Consider the following 22,222-nt stretch of genomic DNA (forward strand, 5'->3'; position numbering starts at 1 on the left):
ATTCACAACTATTACGGTTACCAAAATCATGCTTCGTTCACTCTGTTCCTCCTTTTAGCACCTCTGGCTTGTATCCATGCTGCTTTCATTTTCATTTTGACTGTGTACACACAGCTTTGTAATCGGCTCTTCTTTGGAGGGAACACACTAAACACTGATACAAGTGCAGCCTGGAGAGATCCTCTTTCAGTTGTTCCGCCTGGATTCACCACATTTGCTGCCTTCTTGTTTACCTTGGGATTCATTTTAGGGACAACCATAGCTATTGGGAAGTTTTTTGTTTGTTTTTACCTTATAAGTTCTGGGATAACGTGCAGATCATGCAGGTTTGTCACATAGGTATACACATGCCATAGTGGTTTGCTGTATCAACTTGTCATCTAGGTTTTAAGCCCCACATGCATTAGGTATTTGTCCTAATGCTCTCCCTCCCCTTGTCCCCCACCTCCCAACAGGCCTTGGTGTGTAATGTTCCCCTTCCTGTGTCCATGTGTTCTTATTGTTCAACTCCCACTTATGAGTGAGAACATGCAGTGTTTGGTTTTCTGTTCCTCTGTTAGTTTGCTGAGGATGATGGTTTCCAGCTTCATCCATGTCCCTGCAAAGGACATGAACTCATTCTTTTTGTTATGGCTGCATAATATTCCACAGTGGATATGTGGCATATTTTCTTTACCCAGTCGATCATTGATGGGCATTTGGGTTGGTTCCATGTCTTTGCTATTGTGAATAGTGCCACAAGAAACATACGTGTGCATGTGTCTTTATAGTAGAATGATTTATAATCCTTTGGGTATATACCCAGTAATGGGATGGCTGGGTCAAATGGTATTTCTGGTTGTAGATCCTTGAGGAATCACCACACTGTCTTCCACAATGGTTGAACTAATTTACATTCCCACCAACAGTGTAAAAGTGTCCCTATTTCTCCACATCCTCGCCAGCATCTGTTGTTTCCTGACTTTTTAATGATCACCATTCTACCAGGCGTGAGATGGTATCTCATTGTGGTTTTGACTTGCATTTCTCTAATGACCAAGAAGTTTGTTTTTTATCCAGATGAAAATCATCCTCAGAAACAAAACTTTTAGTCAGTCATGGATTGAAGAGAAAGCTAAAGATTGAATTTAACATTATCAACTAGAGGTCTTCGTTTTTCTTTATTGATATGAGAAGTAAATGGAGGAACTTTAAACAAGTATTTGTGTGGTCAGGGGTCCCTAAAGGAGATGGCCTGGAGTGGTCAATGAGAGAAGGCTATCACCAGTACAGCTTAACACTAGAACAGTTGAAATAAAAGGCAGATAAGAGGCCGGGCACAGTGGCTCATACCTGTAATCCCAGCAATTTGGGAGGCCCAGGCTGGAGTGCAGTGGCACAATCATATCTCACTGCAGGTTTGAACTCCTGGGCTCAAAGGCTCCTCCTGCCTCAGCCTCCCAGGTAACTGGGACTACAGATCCACACCACTACACCCAACTAATTTTTAATTTTTTTTTTTTTTTTTTTTTGTAGAGACAGGGTCTCACTATTTTGCCCAGGCTGGTCTTGAACTCCTGGCGTCAAGCAATCCTCCCACCTCAGTCTCCCAAAGTGCTGGGATTACAGGCATGAGCCACTGGCCCTGATACCATTTTTCTAAATGTGTATATATCTTGAAAATGTCTGGAAAGATTTAAGTTCAAAGTGGCTATCACGATGGTGGGAATTTTTTTCTACTTTGTTTGTCTTATTCCTGAAGTTTTTTGAATGAGTATTCTTTTTAGATCATATGAAAATAATTTTTATTTTGGCAAAAGTGAAATGACAAACGTTTATTTTTAAAAGTTTCTGAATAAATATTTGCTATTTTCTTCCCTTGAAGAAATTAAAAATCAATGACTGTCAAGTGGGAAAAAAATGTTGTTATATTGAAAGGCTCAAATGCAAATCAAAACCATGAGGATGTGGGGCAACAGGAACTCTCACTCCTTGCTGGTGGGAATGCCAAATGGTACAGCTACTTTGAAAGGCAATTTGGAAGTTTCTTACAAAAGTAAACATATTCTTACCAGAAGATCTTGCAATTGCACTTCTTGGTATTTACCCAAATGAGTTGAGAACTTATGCTAACACAGAAACTTGCAAAAGGACTTTTTTTTTTTTTTTTTGAGACAGAGTCTGTCTTTGTCACCCAGGCTGGAGTGCATTGGTGCAATCTGGGCTCATGGCAACCTCTGCCTCCCAGATTCAAGCGATTCTTCTGCCTCAGCCCCCTGAGTAGCTAGGAGTACAGGCATGTGTCACCACACCTAGCTAATTTTGTATTTTTAGTAGAGATGGGGTTTCGCCATGTTGGCCAGGGTGGTCTCAAACTCCTGATCTCAGGTGATCTGCTTGCCTCAGCCTCCCAAAGTGCTGGGATTACAGCTGTGAGCCACTGCACCCAGCCCAAAAGGATGTTTAGAGCAACTTTATTCATAACTGCCAAAACTTGGAGGCAACTAAGATGTCATTGAGTAGGTGAGTGGATATGTAAACTGTAGTACATCCAAACAATGAAACATCATTCAGCACTAAAAAGAAATAAAATATCAAACCATAAAAAGACATGGCGATAACTTAACTCCCTATTGCTAAGTAAAAAGTCAACCTTAAAAAGGCCACATACTGTATGATTTCAATTATATGGCATTCTGGAAAAGGCAAAACTATGGAGACAGTAAAAAGATCAATGGTTGCCAGTGGTTGTGGGGAGGAAAGGATGAATAATGGTCAGTGAAATTGCTCTGTATGACACTACAGTATAAGAGTGGATACATGGCATTATACATTTGTCAAAACCCATTGAATGTACAACACCAAGAGCAAATCCTAATGCAAACTATGAACTTTGGGTGATAATGATGTGTCAGTGTAGGTTCACTGGTTGTAACAAATGAACCGTTTTGGTGTAGGACTTTGATAGTGGAGGAAGCTGAGAGTATGTTGGTGTTGGGCGTAATGGAAACTCTCTGTACTTTCTGTTCAATGTTTCTGTGAACCTAAAACTACACTAAAAAAAAATAGTCTGGGCTGGGCGCAGTGGCTCACGCCCGTAATCCCAGCACTTTGGGAGGCCGAGGCAGGTGGATCATGAGGTCAACAGATTGAGATCATCCTGGACAACATGGTGAAACCCTATCTCTACTAAAAACACAAGAATTAGCAGGGTGGCATGCGCCTGCAGTCCCAGCTACTGAGGAGGCTGAGGCAGGAGAATCGCTTGAACCCGGGAGGTGGAGGTTGCAGTGAGCTGAGATCACACCATTGCACTCCAGCCTGGCAACAGAGAGAGACTCTATCTCAAAAAAAAAAAAAAAAAAAAAAAAAGTCTGTTTAATTAAAACATGCTCACATACAATGTTTTTAAAGTAGCCACCCATTAGGATGGCTACTTTAAAAAAATAAAAAACAACCCTGAAAATAACAAAGTGTTGGCAAGGATGTGGAGAAATCGGAATCATTGTGCACCACTGTTGGTGGAAATGGAAAATTATGTGGTCCCTATAGAAAACCATTTGGCACTTCATCAAAAAAGTAAAAAGAAAATTACCAGATGGTCTAGCAATTCTATATCTGGGTGTATACCCAAAAGAAGTAAAAGCAGGGTCTCAAAGAGCTATTTGTACATCCATGTTCATAGTGGCATTATTCACAACACCCAAGAAGTGAAAGGACTTCGAGTGTCACTCAATAAATGAATGAATAAACAGAATGTGTTATATAGATACAATGAAATATTACTCAGCTTTAAAAAGGAAGGAGGCCACACATTGGCTCATGCCTGTAATCCCTGCACTTTGGGAGACACAGGTGGGAGGATCGCTTGAAGCCAGGAGTTCAAGACCAACCTAGGCAACATATTGAGACCCCCCTCCCACCGCCTCTACAAAAATTAAAATTTTTAAAAAATTAGCTGGGTATGGTGGAACATGCCTATAGTCCTAGCTGTTTAGGAGGTTGAGGCAGGAGCATTGCTCAAGCCAAGGAGTTTGAGGCTGCAGTGAGCTATGATCACACCACTGCACACCAGGCTGGGTGACAAAGTAAGACCTTGTCTCTGAAAAATAAAATTACATAAATACAAAGCAAGGAAATTTTGACTCATACTATAGCATGGATGAACCTTGAGGGCAAACACTGTGTGACTCCACTCTTATAAGGTACTCAGAGATGTCAGATTCAGAGACAAAGCAGAAGAGCGGTTGCCAGAGGCTGGGGGAGGGCAAAGTGAGGAGTTGTTTAATGGATACAGTTTCAGTTTTGCAAGATAAAAAAGTTCTGGAGACTGGTTGTATAACATTGTGAATATGCTTAATAGTACAAGACCACCGGGCACAGTGGTTCACACCTGTAATCCCAGCACTTTGGGAGATAGAGGCAGATGGATCACCTGGGGTCAGGAATTTGAGACCAGCCTGGCCAACACGGTGAAACCCTGTCTCTACTAAAATACAAAAATTAGCTGGGTGTGGTGGCGGGTGCCTGTAATCCCAGCTACTCAGGAGGCTGAGGCAGAAGAATCGCTTGAACCTGGGAGGCAAAGGTTGCAGTGAGCCAAGATCATGCCATTGCACTCCAACCTGGACAGCGGGAGTGAAACACCATCTCAAAAAAAAAAAAAAAAAAAAAGTACAGAACCGCACATTTTTAAATGGTTAGTTTTGTAAATTTTATATTATATGTGTTTTCCACAATTACAATTTTTTAAAAGTTAAAATGTATAAAAAGAAGTGCTCAGCCTTCCTAAGGATGCTATAAAACAGACACTAAACAGGAAAGACATTTGATTAAACTTTACTAAGGTAAATACTACCAGACAAAATCGAAAGGCAAATGTTTAAACTGGGGGGAAAATATTTTTAACACTTGTGTTAGGCAAAAGGCTAATAATATCACTGATATACAAAGATCTCTCATAACTCAAGAAGATAAAAGTGAACAATCCAATAGGAAAAAATAAATAAATAAACAGCAACCAGCCATTTTCAGAGAAAGACAAATTAAAAAAAAAAAAAGTTAGGCTGGGCACAGTGGCTTATGCCTGTAATTCTAGCACCTCAGGGGGGCTGAGGCAGGTGGATCACCTGAGATCAGGAGTTCCAGACCAGCCTGGCCAATAGGGTGAAACTCTGTCTCTACTAAAAAACACAAAAATTAGCCAGGTGTGGTGATGCACACCTGTAATCCCAGCTATTAGGGAGGCTGAGGCATGAGAATCGCTTAAACCCAGGAGGCAGAGAGGTTGCAGTAAGCCAAGATCACACCACTGCACGCCAGCCTGGGTGACAGAGGGAGACTCTGTCTCAAAAAACAAAAACAAAAAAGAAGAGAAAAGAAAAGTTATTATAAGCCAAACGTATTCATTCTCATTAGTTACCGTATAATTTTACATTTTCATTTTAGGCTGGGTGCGGTGGCTCATGCTGTAATTCCAACACTCTGGGAGGCTGAGGCCGTTGGATCGTTTGAGGCCAGGAGTTCGAGACCAACCTGGGCAACATGGTGAAACCTCGTCTCTACAAAAAATAAAAGTAAAAATAAAATAGTTGGGCAGGGTGGTACACACCTGTAATCCCAGCTACTATGGAGGCTGAGGCAGGAGAATCACCTAAGCCCAGGATGTCAAGGCTCCAGTAAGATGTGATTGCACCACTGCACTCCAGCCTGGGCAACACAGCAAGACCCTGTCTCAATAATAATAATAATAATTTTAAAACAAGAAGATACTAAGTTTCTCCTTCCTGATCAGGAAACACTTAAAAGATGAGTAATTGCCAATGATCCACATGGTTCATCTGGACACAAGGAGAGCCAGATGAGCAGAGTGGCTCATTTGGACAATTGCCCACTCAAGGAAACAACTCAAGATTAGAACACCTAGTTCGTATATTTTCCTCTTTTTTTTTAACCATTGCATATATTACTTTTGTAATTAGGGAAGAAAACAAATAGTTCTAAGGTGGCCAGTCATATGAAAACTGACATGTTTCTAAATGTAATAAACAAATGTAATGTACTGAAAAAAAAAACCATATTAATGCTAATTGTCTAATAACATGAAGAGGGAGGTGGCCTCATACTCTCCCGGCAGGAGTATAAACTAGTACAAATTTTTTTTTTTTTTTTTTTTTTTTTTTTTTTTTTAGACGGAGTCTCGCTCTGTCGCCCGGGCTGGAGTGCAGTGGCCGGATCTCAGCTCACTGCAAGCTCCGCCTTCCGGGTTTTACCGCCATTCTCCTGCCTCAGCCTCCGAGTAGCTGGGACTACAGGCGCCCGCCACCTCGCCCGGCTAGGTTTTTGTATTTTTTAGTAGAGACGGGGTTTCACAGTGTTAGCCAGGATGGTCTCGATCTCCTGACCTCGTGATCCGCCCGCCTCGGCCTCCCAAAGTGCTGGGATTACAGGCTTGAGCCACCGCACCCGGCCACTAGTACAAATTTTTTTAAGACAACTTGGCAGGTTCCATCAATATTTCACATGTGCTTACTTTTTTTTTTTTTTTTTTTTTTTTTTGAGACGGAGTCTTGCTCTGCCACCCAGGCTGGAGTGCAGTGGCCGGATCTCAGCTCACTGCAAGCTCCGCCTCCCGGGTTTACGCCATTCTCCTGCCTCAGCCTCCCGAGTAGCTGGGACTACAGGCGCCCGCCTCGTCGCCCGGCTAGTTTTTTGTATTTTTAAGTAGAGACAGGGTTTCACCGTATTAGCCAGGATGGTCTCGATCTCCTGACCTCGTGATCCGCCCGTCTCGGCCTCCCAAAGTGCTGGGATTACAGGCTTGAGCCACCGCGCCCGGCCTACATGTGCTTACTTAATCAAAGAATTCCACTTTAACAAATTTACCATATGAAAATACTCCCACATGTGCACAAAGGCACATATACAAACTTTTATTAATGTTAGCAATGTTGGCATGAGTAAAAACACTGGAAATGACCCAAGAGCCCATCAGTAGCATATTGGTCAAATAATTTATGGTATATCCTACTATGTAAAATGATGTTAGAGTTTAAAAAATTACATGAACTGATTTTGAAAGACATCCGAGAGTAGTATTAAGAGAACATGACAAGTTTCAGAACAGTTGTAAAAACATATGCAATGACATAATCCCATTTTTGTAAAATAATATTAAAATGTTAGAAAAAATCTGGAAAAAATATTTTTTAAATAGGTATCCTATTGCTGTTAACAGTGGTCTTCTCTGGCTTAGGTCTAAGTGGGATTATCGGGAGCATTTGCTTTCTAAAATACACATTTTTATATTTTTTGAAATTTTGCATTGAATTTTTGAAACCAGAAAAACATTTTAAATATAAAAAAATCGAGTACCTGGCGTAACCTCCCCCACCTTCTGATCTCTCCCTAAGCATTTCCTCAGAGCTTCAGTTTATTCAGTTAGTCCCTGCTTTCTGGTCTCTGGGCTGTTTGGAGCCTAGATCACAACCAGTGCCTTTGTTATAGGCTTTTCATTGTTTATCGGCTGACTGTGCCACCTAAGAGGCGAGTATCCATAAGGGCAAGGTGTCCCCACCTGCACCCTGCCCATGGTGCTGAGTGATTAGAAGAAAGCTCACTCTGTGAAGCAACTCTTACTCTGAGAAGGAAAAGGATGCCCCCTCTAGACCCATGATCAGGTCAAGGGAGACTGGCACCCTGTTCCTGCCCTGGCCTCATTCCCACACAAGAAGAGAGAATCAGAGTGGGAGCTTATGACCCTGTCACTTAGCGTTGAGCTACCTGCCTCAGCCAGTTGGGACTGCGAGCACTCTGTCCATGCTGGAACAGCTCACCCCTCATCCACTGCCACCTTGTATGCAGCACAGCTCCGGAAAGGGAGCCTTCTTCCCTCTAGAATCCCTAGTGAGGGTTTTTCTAGGAACTTGAAAGGCTCAGGAAGCTTCCCACAGGGCCTGGAATTTAGACTTAGGCACTAAACACGTAGGCCAGTGATCAAACGATGAGTGAGTGAATCTCACAATGACAACAGTGTTTCTTGTCGACAGGGAACAACTGCAGGTCCTCATGGAAAGCTTTTTTTAATCTTTCCTCTGGGCTGTCTCAGCAGAGGACATTCCTCATTCACACCTTCTCCTGCCTCAATTTTCAGTTAATGAGGAAGCCAGACCTGCACCAAGCCATTGCACCAGGCCACCCAAAACCACCTGGAAGTCCCTATGCACTTAGCAGGGATGCAATGCATACTTCTTCTATTGAAGCGGGGGTATCCTGGGCACCGGGTGGTGAAAGTTTGAGAGACACAGGTGGCTGAGGCCCACTCCCCGAGTTTCTGTTTCAATAGGGCTAGGTGGTGCCTGAGAACCTGCATTGTGAGCACATTCCCATGTCACACTGCCGCTGCACTCTAGTGGTCCTCATGCTTTGGGAATCTCTGTGTTGATGACAGAGCAGAGTCAGAGAGGCCAGTCAGGAAACTGTGCCCCACTCTAGGCCAGGTAGGACTGGAGCCTGAGGCAACACAGGCCAGCAGGGATGGAGGGAGGACAAGAGCTGAGGGGCATTTCTGATGGGAGGAGCACCAGGCTGTGGTGACCAGGTGGTTGTGGGAGCATGAGGGAGACAGAGGGCTCTAGACTGACTGGCTTCTAGCTTGAAGGGCTGAGGGGATGGACTTGGAAGTTGGCAATGCAGGAGGCATAGCAGCTTTGAGGGTAGGGAAGAAGGGCTCAGTTTTAGACAGGATGAGTTTGAAGAGCTGGAGAGTCATCTGGATTGGGATGTCCAATAGGCAATTGATCATTTTAGTCTGGATTAGGGTGAGGGAGGGGGACCATGAGAATGTGGAGTTGAAAGTCATACCACAGAGCTGGTAGCTGATTAATGTGGGAAATGAACAAGCTACCTAGGGAGAGTACATGAATTACACAAAGAAGAGCAAGAACCAGCCAGCCATGGTGGCTCATACCTGTAATCCCCACACTTTGGGAGACCAAGGAGGAGGGATTGTTTGAATCCAGGAGTTCAAGAGCGAAACTCTGTCTAATTTAAAAAAAGAAGAAGAAGAAGAAGGCCAGGTACAGTGGCTCACACCTGTAGGCCAAGGCAGTCAGATCACAAGGTCAGGAGTTCGAGACCAGCCTGGCCAACATGGTGAAATCCTGTCTCTACTAAAAATACAGAAATTAGCTGGGTGTGGTGGCAGGTGCCTGTAGTCCCAGCTACTCAGGAGGCTGAGGCAGGAGAATTGTTTGAACCCGGGAGGCGGAGGTTGCAGTGAGCCAAGATTGTGCCATTGCACTCCAGGCTGGGAGACAGGGCAAGACTCTGTCTCAAAAAAGAAAAAAGAAAAAAAAAAAGAAGAAGAAGCTCAAGAATCACAGGACTGTGGAAAATCCTACAGGCCAGGAGTCTTGTTAGGTGTGCCTCAACCCTGAAGCAGGTCCCTCAGTCTGCAATTCTCGATATTTAGAGACTGGTAGAGGAAATCCATGAAGAACCCAAGAGAGAATGAAGCTTAAGGTGTCCTGAGACCCTCAGAGAACTCAGCTCAAGGGTTAAGAGCTTGTGCCAAGGTGCAGCAGGTGAGTAAGGCACACAAGATTTCTTTCCTGGGTACAGGTGGCATTTCACTCCAGCTTTCATTGGTTCCAGGATTGTGCCAGACAAGGCATAATTGCACCCATTTTGGGGACACTGCCTGGGTGTCCCAGGCAGACCCAGGGGCGGCATGCAGCAGGCCCTGAGGAGGGAGGTGTGGACGGAGGAGGCTCACTGCCATTCTTGGTATGGTTCTCACTCCAGGAGCACAGCTGCATCTGGTCTCACTCTGGGCAGCTTATAAGGCCTGGTGTGAGTTTTGTTTATGCAAGTGCAGCATAAAAGGAACAAATCTACCAGCACCAGGGCTGTTGCCACTGAGTCCTTTTGCATACATTTTTCAAATGATAATTCACTCTACCCACCCCCCTTCCCTACCCCCAAGGCGATTTATTGAAAAAACCACCTTATATGGTAATATTGCTAACACACCGTCAGCTGGCCTTTTTAGGGACTTTGTTTAAAGAAGATCCGCCTCTGGGGTTTTATATTGCTCTGGTATTCATGCCAAAGACACACCAGCCCTCAGTCACTGGGAGAAGAACCTCTCATACCCTCGGTGAGTACTGTACGGCTTTTGCCACCTCTTCCTTTCCGGGGGCTGCCTGGCCTCCTGGGTGCGGGAGGTGCCTCTAGACTGGCCTGACTTCTGTGGCGCTGGCCCAGATCACACGTCAGGGCACTTGGTGGGAAGCAGCACCTGCGAACATACTGCAGCCTGCCGGGAAAAGGCATCGCTGGCCACGGGACATCCTGGGGCAGGGGCAGCTTGGAACCGTGCTCCCTGCCTCGGAAGGGGCTGGTGGGATATAATGCCTGCAGTCTCTACTAGCCCTGCTCCCCCGGGGTCAGTGAAGGTCCACATCCTGATGTCCTTTGTGTTGAGTTAGAATGTCTGGGAGGCTGTTTTAGGGGATCATATACTTTGCAGAAAAGCAGCTTCTTTTCAGAATACTTGAGCCAAAGCCAACAGTGATCCTGGTGTCTGTGAGCTGTTTAGTCCATGAAATGTCTGTGCTGGGAATGGGAGGGTATTTTCTTCAGATCCCCTGGGTCTCTGTCCTCTGATTTGTGCTTGGCTGAGGAGAATGGAGGGTTTTTGCAGTTCTTGAAGGCTCTAGGATCATTGGGGGATGGGGAAAATTCCACTGGCCCTGTGGCATCATGAGGTTTTGGGGTAGAAGGACCTTGGGGCCCATCTAGTTCATTCTCCTCCTCTGATGAGGACATTGAGGCCTAAAGACATTCAGCCACTCATTCAAAAGACTCACACCCAACTGTAACCCATTTGCAGATGTCATTACTCCCCAACCCACCCAACACACACAGACACACGTGCACAAAGAATTAAGAGGAAGATGAGATTAAGGGGCCACTTCCACGTTTGGCATCAGAACTCACTAGCATCTCTTCACAGATGAGGCAGGCTGGGTGTGGCGGTGCAGGACTTGAAGGCAGACTGCCAGGCTAACCAAGTTACTGGGTGACCTCAGCTTCCTCACCTGTAAAATGGGGGCAAGAATAACAATATCTACTTGGCGATGGTGTGAGGATTAAATGAGAGAATGCATATATACAGCACTCAGCTCAAGGCTGTCAGGGTCCTGCCCTGAGTTCTCAAACTTGAAGAACCACCCGGAGGGCTTGTTAAAACATAGATTGCCCTGTGCCCCACCCCTGATTCTGATTCCAGTAGGCCGAGATGTGGCCTGATACTTGGGATTCCTAACAAGCTCCCAGGCGATGCTGAGGCTGCTGGTCTGGGACCACACTTTGTACAGGGAGGCTCTAAGTGCTCACTTTGATTACGTGAATGTGGTTTGGACTCTCATACTAACCCTTGGGCTGAAAAGAGGCAGAGCTTCCTGTGACAGAGATGGATGGGTGCTGGAGAAACTGCAAAGAACAGTAAGATCCTACATGCCAGGCCTGAGAAAAGAGGATGGGCCGTGTGACATCATGAACTTGGGGCAAGATATCTTTCCTCTTTCCCCTTGTTCATTCTGCCAACATTTACTGAGCACTTATTATGGACCAGGCACTGTCCCTGCTCCTTAGGGACAGTGGAGAGGCTTCTGCAGTTACTGGAAGAGACAGATAAACAGATGAGAACCATGGAGCAAATAAGTATATGAAAGGGGTAAAGCCCAGGAGGAGCCCATCACTCAGCCCAGGAGTTATCAGGGAAGACTTCCTGGAGGAAGAGGTGCCTGAGCTTGGTCCTGAAGTAAGGTAGTCCTGGTAAAGAGTGAGCATGGTCTTTGGGACTCAAGTGGCTCAACTCCACTCAATTTAGATGGCAAGGCAAGAATCAGGTAAAACTAAAATCAAGGGGTCAACAGAGCTGGATTACAAGGGCTTTAGACTCTAAAGGATCAGGCTATGGGGAGCCATGGAAGGGTTTTAATCTGGAGGGTATCTGTTGAAGGGGCTGCTTTGGCAGCTGTGAGGAGAGTGGACTGCAACAGGGCAAGAGCACAACTGCAGCATGCGGTGGTCCTGAGCTGGTGGCATGGGTGCCGTGGAGGTAGAAGTAAGAAGGGCTGGTGATAGGTTGAGAGGGAAGAGGGCGGCACCAGGGCATTGGGTGTGGGCTCAGGGTGGGTGGTGTGAGTCTGTGAGGGCAGCTCCAGGCAGAGGCTGGTGATGAGGAGAGCAGTCCTGGAGGTGTGGAGTTGGGGTGCCGGGGTCGAGGGGTTGGTGGGGGAGATGCACAGCAGGCTGTGCAGGCCTAGAGCTCAAGAGAGGGGTCTGGACAGGAGCAGAACCAGGGGAGTGAATGGAAGGCCAGGTAAGAGCCAAAAGAGAAGGCACCCGCGACAGATTCTGGAGGATCCAAAATATTACTCAACAGAGTTGTTTTTCACTGAACTCACGTATATATATGAACCTCGTGAAGATACCACAAATTAATTAGAGGTGCTGCTAGAATTTTCCACCATGGCAGTGTTTTTCATAGATGATTTCTCTCCGCCAGGGTTTCTGATGGTTTGTAGATATGTGTAAGCAAATAATAAAAGGCAGAGACGCAGCTGCTTACATGTCACTTGAAGCCCTCACCCAAAAACCTGTCCCCAGCTATTGTTTGAAATCTCATTATCACAGAGGCCCTCTTTTTAGGCCTAACACTTTCTGTCAAAATGAAAATGTCTTTGAGAACTGACATAAATTCAACTTTCAGTAGTCATTGATGTGTGAAATGGATCATTCAATTCCTTTCAATATGACAGGCTTCATCCTGGGAGCAAGTTTTGATGGAGAAGAGTAAGAGAGATTAATAAGAATTATTATTCTTTGCAGCCTTTGACGACAGGGATTGATGAGGCCCAGAAAGTAAATATTTTAGGCTTTAGGAGCCTGAAGGTCTCTGTCACAAGTGCTCAATTCTACCATTGTAACAAAAGCAGCCATAGATAATATGTAAGTGAATGGGTGTGGCTGTGTCTCAGTAAGACTTTATTTATTAGACGCTGAGATTTGAATGTCATATAATTTCCACGCGTCATGAAATATTTTTTTCTTTTGTTTTTTTCTCAACCATTTGAAAATGTAGGGCCAGGTGCAGTGTTTATACCTGTAATCCCAATACTTTGGGATGCCAAGGCAGGAGGACAATTTGAGGCCAAGAGTTTGAGACCAGCCTGGGCAACATAGCAAGACCCTGTTTCTAAAAAAAAAAAATTGAACTTAGCAGAATGTAGTGACCATGCCAGCCACATGCCTGTCATCCCAGCTCCTAGGACGAGGAGAAAGGATTCTTGAGCTCAGGAGTTCAAGCCTGCAGTGAGCTTGATGGTGCCACTGGACTCAATGCCTAGGTGACAGAGTGAGGCCCAGTATTTAAAAAAAAAAAAAAGAAAGGAAAAACCATCCTGAGATATAGACCATTATAGAAACAGGCTGGAATTTGCCTACATTTACAATGTCTACGGCACCTTCATTTCCATTCCATCATCTTGTGAGATAGATACTATCATTTCCATGTTCTAGCGGAGAAACTAGGGCCCAGGGAAGGACAAAGGGACTGGGCTGTGGGAAGCGGGAACCAGGAGGGAGAAGAGGGTAAAGGAAGGAGCAGTGAGAAGATTTCTAGAGCCAAACTTGTCTCCTTCTAGGTACTGGGGTGGGTGGATTTTAACAGCTCTGCCCTCACATCGTGTTTGGGATGGCCAGGGAGACGGGTGAGTGAGCAAATGATTTGCACTCATTATGTCTTTGGTTTCTGGCCACCTTCGTGGCAAAGGGAATAAAAGCTTTGTTCTTGAGTCAGTGAGAGCTTCAATGAAGCCCAGATGTCATTCGTGCTGAAGGAACCAGAGCAACTCTCTGCTCCCCGCCAAGCATGAAGCGGTTGTGACCCCAGGAAACCACAGTGACTTTGGCTCTGGTTCAGCTGACATGCTCGAGTCTAGCCACAAATTACCAGAAAGCAGCTGAGGAAAGTTTAGAATTTCTCCTGGCAGAGACAGTACGGGAGTCTGGCTCCAGGGTGAACACCTTCTTCTCAGAGCAGCACGCGGCCCTTCGGAGGCTCGACTCCACCAGCCCTCCCCCTGCCTTCCCTCTGCCTTCTCCGCCCTCGCTTCACATTGGGTTTTGCCTTCAAAGCAGTCAACTCCAGGCCACCCGAAGTGCTGCAGAACAGCGTTGCTGACAGCTTCAAGTCGCCTTGTGGCTTGTCTCAGCTGCTGCTCTGCACTGGAAACAAGATTCCAGGCTCTGCCTCTTTCTGTGTGTGGGAAACGCTGGAGTGAGTTTGGGGAGGGAGACAAAAGGGCTCATTGAAAACCCAGACAGGCTTGAACTGTAAGTCACACAGGAGAGAGGGACGCTGAGGGACCCCAGAGGGAGACAGTCTCGGAGCACAGCTTTGCCTCTTTTGCTACTTCCTCGCTTTGGAGGTTGCTTTCCCCTCAAGGTGGACCACCTGCTAGAACAGGGCAGCACTGCTGTTCACTGGCCAGCTTGGAGAGGAAACTGCCCATGTGATTCTAAGTCAGGCCCTTGTGACTGAACCATCATGAGGCTGGACTGTGGGGACTCAGGTATCCCAGTGGCAGAGCACACCAGGTCTGGGAGGGGCCACTCAGATGGCAACACTGTCATTCAATATTTATTGAACACCTACTGTCTTAATCCATGTTTGTTGCTACCACAGAATATATAAGACTGGGTTATTTATAAACAATGGAAATTTATTTCTCAAAGTTCTGGAGGCTGGGACATCCAAGATCAAGGCACCAGCAGATTCAGTGTCTGTCTGGTGAGAGCCCAGAGTCTGCTTCCAAGATGGCGCCTTGTTGCTGTGCCCTCACGTGGCAGAAGGGCAAGAGAGAGCGAGAAGGGACCAAATTCGCCCTTTTATAAAAAACCCATTCCTGAGAAGGACATTAGTCCATTCAAGAGGGCAGAACCCTGCTGCTAAAATTGGTAATGAAATTTCAACATGAATTTTGAAGGGCACAAACATTCCAACCATAGCACCGCCTATGTGTTAAACACCCACTTAGGTGCTAGGGCTGTAAAAAGTAAATCTAGGCGTGGCCCTGGCACAGGAGGGACTCCATTTCATAGAGAGAAAAGAACACAGACCCTTTTGTTTTAGGGTGCTTGCTGCCAACAGCTCTGGACAGACAGACTGAAGCAAAAACACCAAACATGGAGAAGTTATGACAGCTCCCCAAAGTAGTGAGGAAGGCACATCTCAGGCTTGGGAAGTGTCCTCAGTGGGTGTCAGGCCTGCCTCTCCCAGCCTCTTCTCAGTGAAGAGAGCTCTGGCTTCTTTACCTTCTCTGAGATTTGGCTTCCAAAGCAATGAGATGGAATTAAAGATATCTTCTCTCGGGGCTGTTTTGAGGATTAAATAGATAATATATGTGGAAAACCCCATGTTTTTTAAAATTAAAAATCCATTTTTACCAAAAATGGGAACACTGAACATACTGCTGTTTCACCTACCAAAGCAACTTGCAACTTTTCTATTGCATTAAATATTTTAGTCTCTCCATTGCATGGAGGCTTCCAGCAATTACTTTACAAGCCAACTTATTTGTTATTCAGTAACTTTTTTTTGATATTGAAATTGTTCCTAATTTTGATCATTTTAAACAAAGGTGTGAAAACAGGCCAAATCTTTTCATTCACCCATGACTGTTTCACAAAGATAGATTCGTAGAAGTGCTTTTGGGGAGTCAAAAGGTGTGTACATCTTTAAGGCTTTTAATAAGTATTTTCAAATTCCCTTTCAGAAAAGTAGTACAATTTGACACTCACAAGCAGTGACTGTGAAGCCACTTCTCCACACCTTTGCCAGCAAGGGTGGCCCCAAGAACCACACACAGTACCCCAGCTAAGGGCAGAGGTAGCTTTTATCCCGGCCATAGCACACCGCTAATGATCAACAAGACGCCAAGTCCTGCTCACAGATGCTAAACAAGAGCTTTCTTTTTTCTTTCTTTCTTTCTTTTTTTTTTTTTTTTTTGAGACAGAGTCTCGCTCTGTCACCCAGGTTGGAGCGCAGTGTCGTGATCTCGACTAACTTCAAGCTCTGCCTCCCGGGTTCACGCCATTCTCCTGCCTCAGCCTCCTGAGTAGCTGGGACTACAGGTGCCCGCCACCACGCCTGGCTAATTTTTTTTTGTGTGTGTATTTTTAGTAGAGATAGGGTTTCACCATGTTAGCCAGGATGGTCTCGATCTCCTGACCTCGTGATCCGCCCGCCTCAAAGTGCTGGGATTATAGGCGTGAGCCAATGTGCCTGGCCACAAGAGCTTTCAGAGTTTGGTTATTGAAACTCACAATATAGGAATTCATATTCGTTTCATTAAATTTAACCTTGGCTGTGTGTGGTGGCTCACTTGTAATCTCAGCACTTTGGGAGGCTGAGGCAGGAGAATCACTTGAGCTCAGGAGTTCAGGACCAGCCTGGGCAACAGAGGGAGACCCCATCTGTACAGAAAAAAAATTTTAAATCAGCTAGGCATAGCAGGGCATGCCTGTGATCCCAGCTTCTGGGGATGCTGAGGTGGGAGGATCGCTTGGGCCTGGGAGGTCAAGTCTGCAGAGAGCCGTGTTCTTGCTACTGCACTGTAGCTTGGGTGACAGAGCAAGACACCGTCTCAAAAAAAAAAAAAAAAAGAAAGAAACCTCTTTTGATTCAGCTCATTTTCTCTGCCTTTTGAGATCTTCTTGGATTTTTATTCTTTCACCCAGTGTATTTAATATTACTCTCTCCCAGCTGTTTTATCTGAAAACTTGATCAACCTGTGCTTTATATTTTCATTCATTTATAAAAATGTCACATGAGAAAGGGTCAAGAGTACAGCCCTGAGACATATTGCTGCCTCCTCATTGACACTGACTGAGGCAGCTGCAAATATACCAAATTGTATTATTGCTTCATGGCTTTATCAAGAGGGATATCCTATTCTGGACCTTGTGGGCTGGTTTAGAGAATGAGGACTCATCACTGGGGCCATGGGAGACATAAGGATCAGCAGAGACAGAGGCAAAGCTGGATTTAAGAAGTCACAGCAGGCCTCTCCCCTAGTGTGAGCCTTGCTTTGAATATAACTGAGAAGGGCTTTGTTTTACTCTTGAAAATGTTAACAAGCCTCTGCTCAGTGTCTACCTAGCCTTCAGACCTCGCATTCTCAGGCCTGTGGTGCTGCCTCCTCTCTGCTTCAGTCACAGTCTTCTCTGTCCAGCTTCTGCATGAGGCCATCTGGGACCAGGATCACAGGTTTCAGAAGTTCCCCTCTCCCCGCTCCATGTCGTAGGCACCTGCGGTCACACATTCTGGATAAAACTTCAGCCCGCCTTCTCTTTCTGTGCCTGGCACTTCTCTTTTCTCTGGACTTCTGGAAGTCTGCCTCCCCAGCCCCTCAGCTGGGGCCTTCCCCACTTCTGCCCCGCCCCACTGGGTCCTCCCAGGCTAGGAGGCAATCTCTCACCATCTTCCGAGGCTCTGTTGCTTCTCCTTCATCACCAAATGCCAGGAATTTGTCAGCTGCTGTTTGTAACTCAAAAGAAAGAAAGAGAAGGAAAGAGACACAGGAGGGAAGGAAGGCAGAAAAAAAGAAAGAAAGAATGCATGCAGCAGATGTTGGGAAAGTTAATTTCTTCATTAGTTTGCATCCATCCTAATTCGGATCTCGGCTTGGGGGAGGGAATCCTCTGTTGTCCCCATCTGTCGAGGCAGCATACAGTGAGTCCCATCATGGAGTTCCTTCTCTTCCTCTCTCCTCCCAGACTGCCCCTTCCTTGTCAAGGTGCTTCTACCCTTAGGAGTGTACATTTCACCTATAACCACTGCCTGTTTTTTCCTTAGTGATATGTTATGCTATTGAATTTTAATTATATAAACTATATGCAAATGCAGCCTCCTTGTAAAAAAATTAAAATATTATAGATATAACACAGCACTTCCTCTCCCAGTTCTTCTCCACACTCCCAGAGGTAATCACTATAATCGGTTTGCTAGGTGTCCTTCCAGAACTTTTAGCCTCTTACTTTGGCTTGTATGTGGTCACCTTCTCACTGCATCCTCCCGTGGCCTACCCTCTGCATGCATCTGGATCCTAATTTCCTCTTCTTATAAAGACACCCATCCTATTGGAGTATTCATATTGGATGACAGCCATATTGCATTAATCTCATTTTAACTTAATTATCTCTTTAAAGACCCTATCTCCAAATACAGTCATCTTCTGGGTACTGGGGGTTAGGACTTAAACATGAATCTTTAGGGGGGCACAATTCACAATTCAGGGTAAAGGGAGGAGGCTCAACTGCCAGAGAGTGGGAGGCCAAGCCCATGCCTGTCCCTCCTGGAAGTGTGCCCTGGTTGCAGGTAGGGTCAGGCCCCAAAGCCAAGAAACTGTCTGCAAACTGATTTGACAAGTGGCTGACTAGTTCTCTTCTCCCACAAACTGCAAGGTGCTCCAGTCCCCAGCTCACTCGGCCACTCACACCATGTGTGAAGAGGAGACCACCGCGCTCGTGTGTGACAATGGCTCTGGCCTATGCAAGGCAGGCTTCGCAGGAGATGATGCCCCCCGGGCTGTCTTCCCCTCCATCGTGGGCCGCCCTCGACACCAGGTGTGTGCTCATCTGGATACCAGGCTTTGAGCCACTAGGAGTAAGCGCTGCACTGTGAGACCCTGCTGAGCTGGGGGTTAGAGGAAGGGAGTGTGTGTGTGTATGTGTGTGTGTGTGTGTGTGTGTGTCTCTGCATGCACATGCGTGCATGCATGCCAGGTGTAGGGAGTTCTTTTCTGATTAACTGAGAGAGCAGGACCCTTTAAGTAGAAATATCCAGGGCCAAAACCAATATACGTCGGGCACACAATGATACTATTGTGTCTGGCTTACATTTGGGGGGTTGCTAGGTTTGGAAAAATTAATTGAACAAGCCTCTTGCCTTTAAGAAATTTACATTTTGTGAAGAAATACACTTAACTAGTCAGAGATCATGGACTGTGATAGAGGTAAAATATTTCATAGGAAGGGAAAGGTGTCACAGAAAAAGGAATACCTGAGAATAAGAAGGATTTCAGCAGGTGAAGAGAATAGCAAAGATTTGGAGATCTAAAAGTGCAGGCACAGGGGATTTGAGGAGGGTACATACAAGTTGTGTGTGTGTGTGTGTGTGTGTGTGTGTCTGTGTGTCTGTGTGTAGTAGGATGAGGGGAAGAAGTGTATGGGAGGGGCTTGTTTTATCTCAGAAAACAACATTGCCTGAAGAGAAAGAAGAAAGGCCAACCCACAAGAAATCTTCCACCTTCTCTTCCTGACACCTCCACACTCACTGGTATCTGCTCCATCCTGTCTCCTGCTATCCTGTTTCCAGGTGAAGAAAGCTGTTTTTCCCATCCTCATCCTTCTTCAGAGACCTTCCAGTGCCTGAATCCCTCTGTGTGGAGACCTCAGTCAATTCATTTCTCTTTTCTTCTCTTTGCATTGCAGGGTGTGATGGTGGGAATGGGCCAGAAAGACAGCTATGTGGGGGATGAAGCTCAGAGCAAGCGAGGGATCCTAACTCTCAAATACCCTATTGAACACGGCATCATCACCAACTGGGATGACATGGAGAAGGTATCTGTAGACTCCCCCTTAATGAGCCTACTTTAATGATCACCCATCATCATGACCCTCGTATCCATAGGCCACTGTGCTCTGTCAACTCTCAATCTAAAATGCTTCTCGCTTCTGTCTTTCCTTTCTTTTCAGCCCCACAACCATTTCTCCAACCTAGGCTGCCAACATCTCTCCCTGGACTATTGCAATGACTTCCTGGCTGATTTCTTGGTCTCTTGCCCTCATTCACCGAATTCATTCTCTACACTGCTGCAAAGCTGATGATCTTTCTAAACACAGGTCAGCTCATGTCACTCACCTCCTCAGAAATCTTCAGTAGCTCTTCATTAACCAACGGGGGTTCCTAACTCCCTGTCTTGGCATCGGAGGACCTGTCCCCGCCTAATCCCCATGATCATCTTTTCCTGCAATATTTACTCAGGCCAGTGCTCACCCCTTCTTTAAAATGCTGGTGCTGGCTCAAGAGAGGCAAACAGCCGTCTCTCATTCTTATCTTCCCTGTCAAGACTTCACATAGGTAGACTGATGCTAGAGTATGATGATGAGTCTCCAGTGAAAGTTTTTAAGTAGAACTCTCTCAGGGTTTCTAGAAGCCTTTTTGTTTAAGAAAATATGGTTGGGGGGGGCGGCAGAACTTTTACATGGTGGAGCTCATGGTCAACAAAATTATGTGTGCAAAATGCTAATAGAGCCTTTCTAATATTCTTGCGATTAACTGTGCTGACAGTTGGCTGAGTGTTCTTGTTTCTGCAATGGCTGTCTTCGGAAATGTGATACAGGGCTTACTGAGCAGACTGCAACTGGAAATGAGGAATGTTGACTTGAAGTCTGTAATTCATTTATACTTTTCTCTAAATCCTAGATTGAGTCACTCGATGTGAGATAAGTACTGCATATAAAATGCAATAGATTTCACGTTATACAGTGGAGTGGGTAAGAGCACAGACATTAGAGGCAATGGCAGGAAATCCAGGTGCAAAACCCACCCTGTAAGTCTTAGTTTTCCCATTTGTAAAGTGAAGATAAAAAACACTTTGTGCTTTAGGTTGCTTTAGAGATTGAATTAGGTAAATGCTTAGTATAATCCCAAGGCATGGAACATACTTATGTGCTCAATAAGTGACATGTATGATTCATAGATATGTAACATTATCTAATTTAAAAACATAATAGGCTGGGCATGATGGCTTACGCCTGTAATCCCAGCACTTTGGGAGGCCAAGGCAGGTGGATCACAAAGTCAGGAGTTCAAGACCAACCTGGCCAACATGGTGAAATCCCGTCTCTACTAAAAACACAAAAATTAGCTGGGCGTGGTGGTGGGCGCCTGTAATACCAGCTACTTAGGAGGCTGAGGTAGGAGAATCGCTTGAATGCAAGAGGCAGAGGTTGCAGTGAGCCGAGATTGCATCACTGCACACCACCGTGGGCAACAGAGTGAGATTCCGTCTCGAAAAATAAAAAATAAAAATAAAAAAACACACACACGTAATAGAGGCCAGTGGCTCATGCCTATAATCCCAACACTTTGGGAAGCCAAGGCAGGAGGATAGCTTGAGGCCAGCCTGGGCAACATGGTGAGACCCTATCTCTATGAAATAAAAATTTAAAAATTTACTGGGCATGGTAACACATGACTGTGGTCTCAGCTGTTCAGGAGGCTGAGGCATAAGGATCACTTGAGCCGAGGTGGTGGAGGCTGCAGTGAGCTCTGTTCACACCACTGCACTCCAGCCTGGGTGATAGACTGAAAGCATGTCTCAAAAACAAACAAACAAAAAAAGAAAACCAAGAAGGAAAAGAAGGAAGGAAGGAAGAAAGAAAACATAATAGACAAACTATTTTATTCACAGTAGTGACAATGTGTGAACTCTTTAAAGAAACCCTTAAAAATAAATTATGTGCCTTAAGGCCAGGCATAGTGGCTCATGCCTGTAATCTCAGCACTTTGGGGTGCTGAGGCAGGCAGATCACTTGAGGCCAGGAGTTCGAGGCCAGCCTGGCCAACCAACATAGTGAAATCCTGTCTCTACTAAAAATACAATAATTAGCTGGGTGTGGTAGTGGGCGCCTGTCACCCAGCTACTCCAGAGGCAGGAGAATCGCTTGAACCCGGGAGGTGGAGGTTTCAGTGAGCCAAGATCGCATCACTGTACTCCAGCCCGGGCAACAGAGTGAGACTCTATATCTATTTAAAATATATATATATATTAAAATATTAAATCATTTCATTATATATAATCATTTCGTTATATATCTATAAATCATTATATATATGTATATATATATCTCATGTGCCTTAGAAAAACCAAATTGGGTAAAAGTGTCAAATGTCCTCAAATTAATTTATAGGCTCATTGCATTCCAATAAAAATTATGCAGCATAATTCTAAAGTATGTTTGCAGAAATAAATAAGCAAAAATTATGAAACAAAATGAATTTTTTAAATTATGAAGGAAGACACAATATAATGAAATACAATATAAATTGTAAAGTTAAAACAATTTGATACCAGCAAAAAGATAAAGAGGAAATATATAATAA

General features: G+C 45.1%; 1 protein-coding gene and 1 pseudogene across 1 annotated transcript in view; both read left to right on the forward strand.

Annotated features, from left to right (window-relative positions):
* Positions 1-14,233, forward strand: LOC117063077 (annotated as a pseudogene).
* The window catches only part of ACTG2 (actin gamma 2, smooth muscle), a 27,054-nt gene continuing 14,851 nt past the window's right edge, over positions 10,020-22,222 (forward strand). The window contains exons 1-3 of the mRNA XM_033175129.1: positions 10,020-10,138; positions 18,517-18,678; positions 19,546-19,674. Coding sequence (XP_033031020.1) covers positions 18,553-18,678; positions 19,546-19,674 — 255 coding nt within the window. The 5' untranslated portion in view covers positions 10,020-10,138; positions 18,517-18,552. The remainder of the gene's footprint in view (positions 10,139-18,516; positions 18,679-19,545; positions 19,675-22,222) is intronic.

The sequence above is a fragment of the Trachypithecus francoisi genome, unplaced genomic scaffold (genome assembly GCF_009764315.1).
Source record: "Trachypithecus francoisi isolate TF-2019V2 unplaced genomic scaffold, Tfra_2.0 Lachesis_group17, whole genome shotgun sequence".
NCBI lineage: Eukaryota > Metazoa > Chordata > Mammalia > Primates > Cercopithecidae > Trachypithecus > Trachypithecus francoisi.